General features: G+C 38.6%; 1 protein-coding gene across 2 annotated transcripts in view; it reads left to right on the top strand.

Moving 5' to 3' along the window:
* The window catches only part of LRP12 (LDL receptor related protein 12), a 54,235-nt gene that overhangs the window by 37,153 nt on the left and 3,707 nt on the right, over positions 1-13,375 (top strand). For both annotated transcript variants that reach the window (XM_054985810.1, XM_054985809.1), the window contains 4 exons: positions 5,701-5,836; positions 8,832-9,034; positions 9,852-10,950; positions 12,489-12,621. In XM_054985810.1, the coding sequence (XP_054841785.1) occupies positions 5,701-5,836; positions 8,832-9,034; positions 9,852-10,950; positions 12,489-12,621 (1,571 nt within the window). The remainder of the gene's footprint in view (positions 1-5,700; positions 5,837-8,831; positions 9,035-9,851; positions 10,951-12,488; positions 12,622-13,375) is intronic.

The raw sequence follows: 13,375 nt of genomic DNA, 5'->3' as shown, positions 1-13,375 counted from the left end.
CTAGCTCTCTACTGAGGTCAAGGAACATGAGGATCAGGGCTCCCCATTCCTTGTAATAGCTTAGCACAGTGTTTGCCTGCATTCTGGGGATGGGGAGGATGGAGGAAATTGAATTCCAGTATGATGTTCTGTGGGGATTTCTTTGTGCTAAGCCTGGGAAGGATCATGCCATATGTGTTCACTGTGTGCGATAGGTAATTACTACACAATGGAGCATGCTTTAACTTGCAAGTCTATTCTTTCTGTAGTATATAATATTAATATATAGAATCTCCTAATCTAAAACCATTCAATATGTTGTTAAGAGTGCTGAAAACCTAACAATGCAAAAGTTCTTCTGAACATCTTTTACTGAAACAAAAAGGGGTGGGGAGAAGTTTTGTACAAAAATTTAGCCACATGTTTAATTCCTCACCAGATGTTTGCACACGTGTTCTTTCAAACAGCTGGTTAAAGCCTGCATCTTCTGTTTCTGCTTCTTCAGCATATCTTTCTAAGCAACCCCGTGGTACTTAGAAATTCTGTTACAAGATGGTACGATGCTCATAGATGGAGCTTAGGCTGGACCCAGAGGTCTGAGTGAATTGTTGATAAATTTAGAAACGGGCTACTAAATTATTATGAAGCAAGCAGGTCACAGTTCATTCTATGCTATCTTGTTGCAAGCATGGACTTGGATTCCATGATGCACAAGCGGAAACACAAACGGACTTAGCGAAGTTCCACTTGCACAAGATGTTTTGCAGCACCTAGCACTTTCCTCTGTATCTGTTGTAGTGCCCAGAAATTGGTTGCACATGATCTTGCCACAAGTGGAAACAAAAGTGAGGGTACAGTAAGTTTAATTTAGTGTAAGCTGTTACCATGTTCCTATTTGGGGGGTGGGGAGGTGCTTGCAGAAGAGCCCTAGTAGGAGTGGGAAATGTTGCCTGGTTCCAACCCGAGGTACACAAATAATAAACTACCATCTGATCTATACATTATGCTGTCATCTGTTAGAGAATACTACTTCCAAAAGAGGCAGCGTCTTGTAGTTGTTTTACAGTCAGGGCCCTCCCCTCATTCAGATAGAAACACAACTATAGTTCATTTTTTAGTATCTGGGAGTACAAGGAAGCTCTCCAGATGATTAAGCAGAGCTGACATTATTCCTTGGCATGAAGAATCTCCTTGTAAAGCCAGACAGCATCCAGATACGTGCAGTAATGTTTAGGTTTGACCTTAGAAAACTATTAAAGGAGAGAGAGATTTCTTTAGAATCTTCAAAGGGTATTCTTTCATACATGTTGCATATATTTGATGTTCACTCCTTTCTCTAAGTTCGAGAGAGAGAGATTTTTTTTTAATTTGTGGTTCATGGTAACACCCTTCCCTCTAGCCAGTTTACTTTGGCTGAACGTTCAGCTGTTCTTTTTGTCTTTCAGTCTGTTGTCAGTATGTAAATAGTCAACCAGTATAAACATTCTGTGGCTTTTTGGGGTGCATTAAATGAAGCAGAAATGTACTGAATTGATAGAATTTATCTAGTATATTATCCAGTAAGTTTATTGACTGAAAATCAAGTTATCCAAAAAGGAATAGTATCAGTTTTAAAAGGATATGGTCTTCACTAGCCTATAGCAAGTTCAGAGATCTGGGTGAACAAAGTGCTATGTCTTTTCCATTATTGGAATAGCAAGAGGTTAAGCAATGAATCTGAAAGTCCTTATTCACATCTGCAGGCAGTCTCTCAATATCAGTCCTCCACTTGCAATTTTGAACGAACAGCATATAGCCAATCATGTGGTTCTGTAAACTTAAATGCCTTCAATTCTTCAGAAGAGAGAATGACAATTACTGCCAATCCTGTCCTTCCCAGTGCAGACACCCACTGAGCCCTCTGTGCCTTTTGTAGGGGGGAGGGTGTTACTCACCTGCAGGAACAAAATATCAGGGGGGGTAGTGGACTGAAATGGCAGGGGGGAGCTGGGTTCTACTCCGCATGGTTTGCAGATTGTTAGGTCCATGCTAATAATAGTGATCTAATTTACACGATTAGATTGTGTAAACACGATCGTGTAAACACTCAAAAGTACTTAAGATATTTTGAATGCTGAGAATTTCTTGTTTTATTGCTTAATATAATTAGATAAAGGTAATTATGTATTGGATTTGAAACAAGAATAATTCTTGTTTCAAATAAATCCGAAGGGTTCTGCTCCTTTAACAGTGGTGTCTTCCTCCCAAATATGGCAACTAACACCTTCAATTGGATGTTTTAAGTCTAATATTTTAAAGAACTAAAAGTGCAATTTGCAATGTATGCATATTTTTTTAAATAAAAAGATTGATTTCTGTAATAATTTTCGGGATTCTTCTGTGATTCTCCACTCTTCCCAAATCTGTAGTATGGAGGTATGGCTGAGTTAGCTCAATTTCCAGGTACTCGTGGTTTGACTTATTGTTAGGTATTAGATTGGAATTGGCATGTATAACATACTTTGAATCTTTAGAAGATAGCATCATGAGAGGAAATGCTAGAACAACTTCTGCAGTTACTTGACATCAATATTTATGCTTTATGAAATTATTTGCATTCTTCTCTCTGCTCTTATGACTACAGTCTTGAGCATCAACAGTTCAATGAAGCAATGATAATAATAGCAACAAATAATAATAGCGACAATATAACTATTACAGCTAAAACACCTGGTTGTTCAGATCGGGCTATCTGTTGATTACATAAGGGAAAAAATTGGCTACTGCCAAAGAAGTGTTATAATTACTTCTAGCCAGTAAAATCTATAATTCATGGTGAGTTGGGACACAAATCAGATCCTTTAAAAAGGGAGAAACAAACATGGTTTTATGCCTATGGAATTTTGGACAATCTAGTAGACAATGGAGCAAGGTGCTCCTGTGATTCTTTGAAGGAATCTAGTAGAAAAGGTATCAAGCTGATCTTGGTAACCAGAAATCCAATTTGGGGCACCTTATAACAACTGAGCTCCCACCTTAGAGTTATACGCTGAGAGTGTCGCAGGTATATGTTGGTCATTTGAACAGCTGACTGTTGGGCCTCCTCAATATGTTGTTTCCACATGTTATATCAAAAAAGTATTCCCAGGTATCGGAATTGTTTAAACTTATTCTAAATTTTGCCCATTAATTTTCTAGTTATAAATTTATGAAATTATTAATTTTGTTTTCTGTAACACTGAGTACTGCTTTTTGTCCCGTAACACAAGACTCAAGTAACAGATTGAGCATGTTCATAGTAATAATATAGAATCCCAAAGAGTAATGGGGTAAGAGCACCACCTAATGGGTGCTTAAACAAAAACCAATAAATCTTCTGTAAAACTTGAGTATTGGTGAAAAAACAGACTTCTAAGTCAAATGCTTCCATTTATGCAGCATAAAACTTTGGTTTATTGAAAGAGCAAATTTCAGTTTTGAAACTGAAAATTGTAAAAATCCTTTTATTAATGATTTATTTACAAGCAACCTTAATCTTTTTTCTGCATATGTGTATGCTGTCATATGTGAAAAAATTACATGTATCTATTTGCCATGTGTACATAAATTTTGGAAGTTGCTAATGGTGTGTGCATTTTCTTGACTTACCAAGATTTAGCCATTTTATTTACTCCTCTTGTTGGTTCAACTATTAATGCTTTGTCAGTATTCTAATCTAGTTGTGGATAAAAGAAAGAGCATTACTTGTGAGTTTGAATGATGTATTTTGCCAGTACACACAAGTACTTAGGAAATCTTCCTTTGGTACCAAAGTAACTTGTTAGGTTGTATAGTCAAACTGCTCAGCAGTTTCCATATTTTAAAATACTTGCCGTTATTTAATTATTATAACGCTCAATCATAAGGCTTGGGTCCCATTTTTAATTATTTACGTTATTTATAGTCCGCCTTTCTCACTGAGTCTCAAGGCAGATTACGCAGTGTAATCAGCAGCTGGGACATTCAATAAACAATGCAGTAGGGCATTTGGAGAGTTTTGAAAACAAGCAGAAATCTGATAGAAAGCTGAAACAATGGAGAAACTGCATAAGCAATTAAACCTGACATACTAAATAATGCAGAAACTACTCAACAGGAAAATAATCACTGCAACAGACAGTACCCAGTATAAGATACAATCCATATCCCTTTAACTAACGCATCTCTTTGAACCATTTCTTTGTAGTACAGCCCTCCTACTTGTATAAATAATCCTCCTAAATAATTCAGGTTCTCACAGTTTATGGAAAGCCAGCAGTGTGGGAGCCCTCCTAACCTCATCATGCAGGCTGTCCTACACAGTGGGAGCCACTACAGAGAATGTGTGCACATGGACTGCTGTTAATTTTGCCCATTTGCAGGGTGATGCTTGCAAAAGGCCCTGTTTAGATGAGCAAAGCTGCCATAGCAGAAGGTGTTCCTGCAAATATGAGGACCCAGAGCCACAGAGGGCTTTGTATATGATAGCCAGCACTTCGAACTGAGCCTGGTAACTGATGAGTAACCAAGCGTGTAACTGCAGAATGGGAGTGATGTGCAAGCTCTCAGTAATAATTTTAATTGCAGCATTCTGTGCCAACTGGAATCTTGGAGTTAACTTCAATGGGAGACCTCTCTAGAGTGCAGCACAGCAGTCTAGTCTCAGTGATACCATGGCACAGATTCAGGTGGCTAGTTTGGCCGTGTCAAGGTCTTTAGGGCTAGACTAAGTTGGTAGAAGGTATTTTTTGCAGCTGCATTAACTTGCTTCTCTATTAATGCTGAATCAGTATAACTCCTAGGACCTTAACTGAGTCTTCAAGGAGCAACTGAACCCCATCAAAAGTGGGAAGCACAATATCCTTCAAGATCTTCACTTTCCAAGCCAGCATCACTTCTGCCTTGTCTGGGTTCAGTTTTAATTTGTTTGTTTTCAGCTGTTTGACCACAGCTGTCAGTCAGCGACTCATCTCTACTGGAAAACAAGATGTAGAGCTGGGTATCATCCACATATTGATGACTTCCAATTCTATAGCTTTACATAAAAGTTGAATTACATGGAGGATAAGATTGTGGAACACCAGAAGATAATTTCCACACTGAAGATAACTGGTCTCCAACCCTTCAAGCCCATTCCATGAACAACAATTCAAACCAGTTCAAGGAACATCCCCAATACTTACTTCTGCCTCAACAGGATAACATGATCTATTATATCAAAGGCTGCAGATAAGTCCAGGAAGAGCGACAAAAAAGCATGGCCTTTGTCTATATTTTGATGAAGATTATCAGCTAAAGCTACTAGAGCCATCTGCATCCCATAGCCCAGCCTAAAACCAGACCAAGCACAGCAGTTATCTAAGAAGACCTGGAGTTGACCTACTGCTGCTCTCTCAGTCACTTTACCTATACATTATGAAATGAAGCATTTCATGGAGTCTTCTATGTCTCCAACGTTGTGCCCCTGTGGGTGTGGACCACAGGAACATCACAGGAGTTATAGCTGGGGCTACAGTGGGAGAGGGAATTACTGAAAATTGCCTTCCTCCTTTTTGTGTGAGCTGTTCAGGAGTATAACTGCCTTCTACAAGTGGAAGAGGAGTATAAGATCTAAGGCTAAGGGCCTTGTATCTTGAGTGATGTATCATTTTAGGAAATTATGTGCTTCTGCACTAAATCTTAGCAGAAATATCTCTAATTATATTGATTTTTATATCTTTGCAGCTTGTGGAGATATTCCAGAGCAAATTAGAGGTCCAACTGGGATAATCACTAGCCCAGGCTGGCCTCTCGAATATCCTGCCAGAATCAACTGTAGCTGGTATATTCGGGCAAACCCAGGAGAAGTTATTACAATAAGGTAATCTGTGTACTTTTCCACTGTAACTTAAATCTTTCCCAAGATTTTAGTGTTTATACATTGCTTATGCAGAAATCATTTTTTGTAAATGTTTGTTTAATCGTATTTATTTATTTAAGATACTACTATTTATCAATTAAGAGCAAATATGCTAACAAATCATTAAAACAGTCAACAAAAATAATAAAACCATAAAAGCAACCAGTAAAAACAGCTGTTTTAGAATACATAATTGAACAGAATTGGAAGAGGGGGAAAGACATAATCAGAGTAACAGAAATTGGCAGGAAGCCCAGGAAAACAAAATACTTTCACTGGGCATCTAAGGCTTGGCATTAAGCAGATGTCCATGGGGAGAGAATTTCATAATAGAAGCACAGCAACAGAAAAAGCCTCAATTCTGTTGCTCACTCAACTCGCTTCTGAAAGCTAAAGACACACAGAACACGGATTCTGAAGATGATCTTAACCGGTTCATGTGCCTTTTCTTTTAGATCTTATTTTTTCCTCTTTTACATTTTATTTTCATGTGATTTAAACATCCAAATATACAACAGCACAGAGCATCATTAATGTTGCAAGTGAAGGTCTTTCGCACTTGCAGAAAGCTAAGATGAGAATCAAAACTGTTTTCCTTCCACATTTCTCTCACATTTTATCAAAATTTCAAGCTGCTGTTTAAATTAGATTTTAATCCTAATTATGTAGAAGAATAATTTTCATAAGTTATGCCAGGGTGCTCAATTTAAATTGCTTTTTTACGTGCTGGGTTTTGGACTTTGTGTCATCAGTACATTAGCTAAAATGGCTTTAAAAGAGAGCTAAACCCATTAATGGGAGTTAGAATAGTAACTAGGCATGGATCCTTCCTTTAAATAGTTTGCTGGGTGCCCCAGGAGAGAGAGAGAGAGAAAGCTGTTCTCGTTCTCTACTTGTAAGCTTCTGGGTGACATATGGATAGGCATGATGAGAAGTAGCATAGTGGTCTAGATGGATTTTTTAGTTTGATTACTGGGGATGGATGGGGAGCTTGCACTAGTCCAATAAATTTGTGACCTTTTCCCCCTTCCGATAGCTGATTTCCCGCATGCCATATAACAAACTGCTTTTGAAACCCTTCTTCTTTCAGTAGCAGTTGATTTTATGACAAGGGTCCACTTGGCTCATAAAATGATGAGATGTGCAATTTTCGTTTCTAAGATGTTAAGTTAGCACAGCATCAAAGCTTAGAATACTTTCGTCACAAACTGTTACTCAGTTCAGAAACAAAAGTACAGAAGTATAGTCCCAGAAGTATAAAGACTGTTCGGAAAGAGAGAATTGTAAACCCATAAAAATAAAAATTGCTTAAATATAAAATTCAGTCTCCCTAGGCTAGCTAATTACAAAGGGGAATTTAATGAATGCCATGAGATTAACTCAGTGTCTTTTGGACAGTACAGAAATAAACTAGTCCACATGGAATATACATGTTTAAGTTTGCACAAGAGAGCAGAGGTTTGTTAGAAGTATGCCATGTTATGCCTGAAGTCTGAAATAGGGGATAGGTTGTAGATATTGCTGGTTGAAGAAGTAAGATACTCAAAATTAGCAAACACACAGTACAGAAACTAGGAAAACAGGAGAGGCTTGCCCTTAAATACTTGCTTTTATGCTGTTCATCTCATTCATCAAAAAGAGTCCAGTAGCACCTTTAAGACTAACCAACTTTATTGTAGCATAAGCTTTCGATTATCACAGTTCTCTTTGTCAGATGCATGGAGGGCAAGAAGAAACTGGTCAGATATATAGGTGGAGAGGGGAGGGAGGAGTAGATGCAAACAGTAGCAAACTGATCTCCATATCAGAAGCTACTGTTTGCATCTACTCCTCCCTCCCCTCTCCACCTATATATCTGACCAGTTTCTTCTTGCCTCCATGCATCTGACAAAGAGAACTGTGATTCTCGAAAGCTTATGCTACAATAAAGTTGGTTAGTCTTAAAGGTGCTACTGGACTCTTTTTGATATTGCTACTACAGACTAACACGGCTAACTCCTCTGCGTCTACATCTCATTCATGTGTTTAGCCTTATTAAAAAGGTTCAAAATAAGCAGCGATGGAAAATCCACACGGTTCTCATTTTCTCTTAAAAATATCTAAAAGGAGACCAAAACTTATTGGTTCCAATCCATTGTTTACATTTTGTGTTTGCAAATTTGCTTTGCGGAAGCTGTTTCCCCTGACATCTCTCTGCTAGCACACTTTCCACATTGTTAGAATTTGAAGTACACTAAATAAGAAATAATCTTAGAAGCAAATCTTTAATGACTGATGACTTCTTGGAAGGTAAATTCATTTGAGTGTTGGCTAGAGTTAGGTAGGTTGCAGGGGGAGAGAATATTATTGAGAAAACCCTGTTTGAACATTTTATTCAAAACGAATTTATGCTCAGTTCAGCAGTACTGATTTGATGATCTTGTAGTATTGTAGAGGAAGAAGGCCCCTCTGTAACAAAAGAGCACAATTAATAATGATAATAATGTTATAGTATACTAGGAAAAGCTTCATTTCTTAAAAGTAGTGTTCCAAGATGATATTTAAGGGGAAAAAAGGAATCTTCTATATGGAGAATCCTATTGTTTGTAAGAACTTAATGCCTCTTCTCTGAGCACAGGCTGTCTTTTTAGGAGAAAGATGGGCTTCAGAGATATAAAAGAAATAGAGATTTCCTAGAGGAGGTATTATGATAGCTCATGTAAGCCACCATTACTAAATATGAACTATAGAAAGTTCTCTACAGTTTCAGACTTTGGAAGATCCTTTTCACAACTAGTGTAAAAATTAAGGTTCAGTTTTGCAGAACTGAAATGAAGGGAAATCAGGTATGTGTGATCCTTGGGAAATGTCCTGGAGTCTGTATTAACTTCATAGTTGGTAAAATCTTTTTAAAATCCTGTTTTTTAAATAATTTGTTAAACAAAGCAGGTTTTTAACAGTCTTCATTTTTCTGTAGTTTTCAGGATTTTGATGTTCAGGGATCACGGCGATGCAGTTCAGATTGGCTGACAATAGGGGCATACAAAAACATGGAAGGTTACAGAGCATGTGGGTCTTCTATTCCTTCTCCATACATCTCATCACAGGACCATGTTTGGATCAGATTTCATTCTGATGAAAGTATATCAAGGAAAGGTTTCAGACTGACTTATTTTGCAGGTAAGTGTCGAATGCAGAAATGTTACAATATAAATACTTTTGTTTTGTCTGGTGATGTGTTTTATGTAAAACTGTTATGTATTGTCAGGATTTGGGTGTCTAAACCACTTTGGTGTACTCTGTAAAGATTCAGGAATCTTTATAGATCACATCGAATCTCCAAGCAGCACTTTTCTTGTTGTTTGCAAATGGCAAGAAAAGTGTTGCTTTCAGGCTTCCTGCCCTGCCGCCCTCCCATTGGATGAAAAAAGCAGCGGGGCTGGAAGCCAGTTGAAAGCAACACTTTTCTTGCCCCTTCTCCTCCCCTCTCCCATGGGGTGAAAAAAGTGGCAGGGTGAGAAGTTTGAAAACAAGCAGCACTTTTCTTGCTGTTTGCAAATGCAAACAGTTAGAAAAGTGCTGCGGCTGCTGCCGCTTTTCCCAAAGCTTTCTGAAGCAATACGAATCGCTTTGGAAAGCTTTGCTTTGGGATTCTCGAATCAGCTCAGCAATGCTGAGGCCAATTCAGAAATCCCGAATCTTTCCAAATCGGGCCTGATTCAGGATAAAAACCCAAATCGGACACCCAAAGCACACAACTCTACATTGGTATCCTTTGTATTTAAGTATAGAAACCAGACTTAGAACTGTAGCATATCGAACTGCTCAAATTATATCTGTCAGTTAAAATGAATTTATCACATTGATCTAGATAATCTTTAACAGACATTGAGTATTAATTATATTGATAGCAAACGCTGTCAATAATCACATGGTTTAATGAAAAAAGTAGTATTAATTTAGAAAACAAAATGCATTTTTGTGTTTTTTTTCAAAGGGAAATCCAGTGAACCAAGCTGTGACTGTAACCAGTTCCATTGTGCAAATGGGAAATGCATTCCAGAATCTTGGAAATGTAATAACATGGATGAATGTGGAGACAAGTCTGATGAAGAAACCTGTGCCAAAGCAAATCCTCCAACTCCTCCTTCCTTCCAACCATGTGCATACAACCAGTTTCAGTGTCTGTCTCGCCTCAAAGTTTATACTTGCTTTCCAGAATCTTTAAAATGTGACGGAAACATTGACTGTCTTGACTTTGGAGATGAAATAGACTGTGATGTCCCAACATGTGGACAGTGGCTAAAATATTTTTATGGTACTTTCAATTCTCCTAATTATCCAGACTTTTATCCTCCAGGGAGCAATTGCACTTGGCTAATAGACACTGGAGATCATCGCAAAGTTATTTTGCGTTTCACTGACTTTAAACTTGATGGTACTGGTTATGGGGACTATGTCAAAATATATGATGGATTGGAGGAGAATCCTCGCAAGTTGTTGCGTGTTCTAACTGCGTTTGATTCACACGTCCCTCTTACAGTTGTTTCTACTTCTGGTCAAATCAGAGTGCATTTTTGTGCTGATAAGGTGAATGCTGCAAGAGGATTTAATGCTACTTATCAAGTAGATGGCTTCTGTCTTCCATGGGAAATCCCATGTGGTGGAAACTGGGGCTGTTACACAGAACAGCAGCGCTGTGATGGTTATTGGCATTGCCCAAATGGAAGAGACGAAACCAACTGCACCATGTGTCAAAAAGAAGAGTTTCCTTGTTCTCGGAATGGTGCCTGCTATCCACGTTCTGACCGCTGCAACTATCAAAATCACTGCCCAAATGGTTCAGATGAAAAGAATTGCTTCTTTTGCCAGCCAGGAAATTTCCACTGCAAAAATAATCGATGTGTGTTTGAAAGCTGGGTTTGTGATTCTCAAGATGATTGTGGTGATGGTAGTGATGAAGAGAATTGCCCAGTCATTGTTCCCACCAGAGTAATAACTGCTGCTGTCATTGGTAGCCTAATTTGTGGGCTGCTCCTTGTCATTGCTTTGGGATGCACTTGTAAGCTGTATTCATTGAGAATGTTTGAACGAAGGTAAGTATTGTGTAATAAAACCTAAGCAACTCATTTATGTCTGATTTACAAAGCTTCAAATTGCCTCTACACAGTCTGTCACTAATATGGTGTAGATTGGTCCCTTTCCACAGCCTGTGATCTGGAAAAGCCAGTCTTTTCCAAGCAAGATACAACACAAGTAGAGGCCTGTGGATACTATCCAGGGACTTAATTAATCTGAGCTAACCCTTAGAGGCCTCAACCCAAGTTTACCATGAAATAGCTTTCTAGAAAGATTTGCCAGATTCCACCATGGATTCTGATAGTTCCTTCTGAAATGTTACCCACTTTCTTGAGCAGAAATGAGTGATAGCCATGACCTTAAATGTGCCTTAAACCCCAATGTAGTGCAGTGTTCTAGGACTGCTTGTTGGTGTGACATTCTTGCTTGAACATTTAGGATATCTTCTTGGTCATTAAGTAAGAAAGCGGGGACCCAGAACAACATGTTTTGGATTGTTGCTTCTCATGTACCCAACTCTGTAAATGTCAGGATCGTCTGTGAATTATTGAGTTGATGGGGATCAAAACTGCTTGCTTTAGATCTCTGCTGGCCTTTTTGTCTCTTCCCTATTTTTTTCTTTCACCCTCTATTACTTTCTCCCTCTCTCCTCCTTTGCTTTTCCCCCCTGTCCTTTTCTCTATCTCTATATGGTCATTTCACCACAACCTTCTGCTTTACCTTTGCTGATCCTTAACCATCACCACCCTCCTTGGTCACCACCCATTATCCTTTCCCTCTTCCTCCAGAGCTTTCCATTACTGTGTCTTTCTGCACTCTCTTTTATATCTGTTGTATACCTCCTGTCACTTTCCTTCTGTTCTACAGGGTCCAAGCAGTTGTTTCTAGCCATGCATGCCTGCCAGGATAGGACAAATCCCATCTTTGCAGGCTTTCTTCGGCTTAGGTCAGTTGGGAGCTATCCTCTAACATCTCTCCTGTGCCAGGAATATGTAAAGGGACTCTGCTAGCAGCTGCTCTCAGCTCAAGGCTGTTCCAGAAGAGGCCAGAAGAAGCCAGAAGAATGGCTCCTGTCTACTTAAGCTCCACTCTAATGTAGATCCACATCTGATGCAACTGACTACAGATGTAATTTGGGTTGCTTTACCAACCACAATAGACAATCAACCTCTTCTGTTTGCAGTGTGTCTGTGAGACATGCGCAAATTGGACTGTCAGCCTCTCGCTGTATTAAGAGGCAACTTAGTACATCTCTGTCTCCCACATATCTGGGCCCATTTTGGAGCTTTCACAATTTACATGGAAGCCACATCTTTAGAATTAGGTATGCTGTGTTCTTACATTCCTGGATTTAGAAGTGTAAATAGAAGGAAGCAAAGTAATATTTCATGTACTACTTGGAAGACAGAAATTCAAATTTGGTTGTTCTTCATACATATTAGCAACAATTCTGTGTTAAACTGTGAAATTGTACCATGGATGCAGTAGTATTGCTCTCATCTATAAAAATTAAACTGCTTCAACTGTTGTTAATTTCTTTGTACTTTTAAAAAAGATCCTTTGAGACACAGTTGTCAAGGGTTGAAGCTGAGTTGTTAAGAAGAGAAGCACCTCCTTCTTATGGACAGTTGATTGCTCAGGGTTTAATTCCACCTGTTGAAGACTTCCCTGTTTGTTCACCAAATCAGGTAAGAGATTGCATGTTCTCCAGTGCCTTTTTCTGGATTGTAGCTAGTACTTTTTGTAGATCGTACTTTGTATAATTTTGTTGCATTGTTTGGTACATCAATCAGTTATTGTCAGTTGGTTGACCGATATTTAATAGTGGTGACAACATATCTCATGAAGTCAATAAAGATGTTAAGGGATGGCAGGGAGGTGTTCAAGTTTTTTTTTTTTTTTAATTTTCCAATGGAAACTTTGTGGAGCTCTGAAATAGTATCTGTGAAATATTTTCTCACTTAAATGAGTGAAATGCTTTTTTAAACTGCAGCATTAAAATGTTTGTCACAATAGTATAATAGTATACTGTAGACTATACAACATAGTTTCAAGGGTATGTTTATTGTTTAAACAATTTGGGCAACAATATGGGATAATGTGTTTTTATGATACTTAATTTACAGAGTTCAATGTTTTCAGTGTTGTAAAGTTTAACTTGATCTCCAGATTACTCTGGTAGTCCTTGTAATTGATTCCCCCAGCCCCTTTCCTTCCCACTGACTTTGCCCAAGTTGTGGAGGGGAATCTGTGTGTGTGTGTGGGTGTGTGTGTTTGAGGGGGCTTGTCCCGCTTCCTGCTTTCTTTGGTAGCCATCAGCACTCAGGCTATGTCCTTCTTTCTCAGCCTGCAGCTGCTTCAGGCAGAGAAGGTGTTTGTATACTTGTATACTTGTGCTTCACACCTGACTTCCTCCCTGGCCAGCTACTTGTTGTAGCCCAG

The sequence above is a fragment of the Eublepharis macularius genome, chromosome 7 (assembly GCF_028583425.1).
Source record: "Eublepharis macularius isolate TG4126 chromosome 7, MPM_Emac_v1.0, whole genome shotgun sequence".
NCBI lineage: Eukaryota > Metazoa > Chordata > Lepidosauria > Squamata > Eublepharidae > Eublepharis > Eublepharis macularius.
This window is presented reverse-complemented; position numbering and strand designations above follow the sequence as displayed.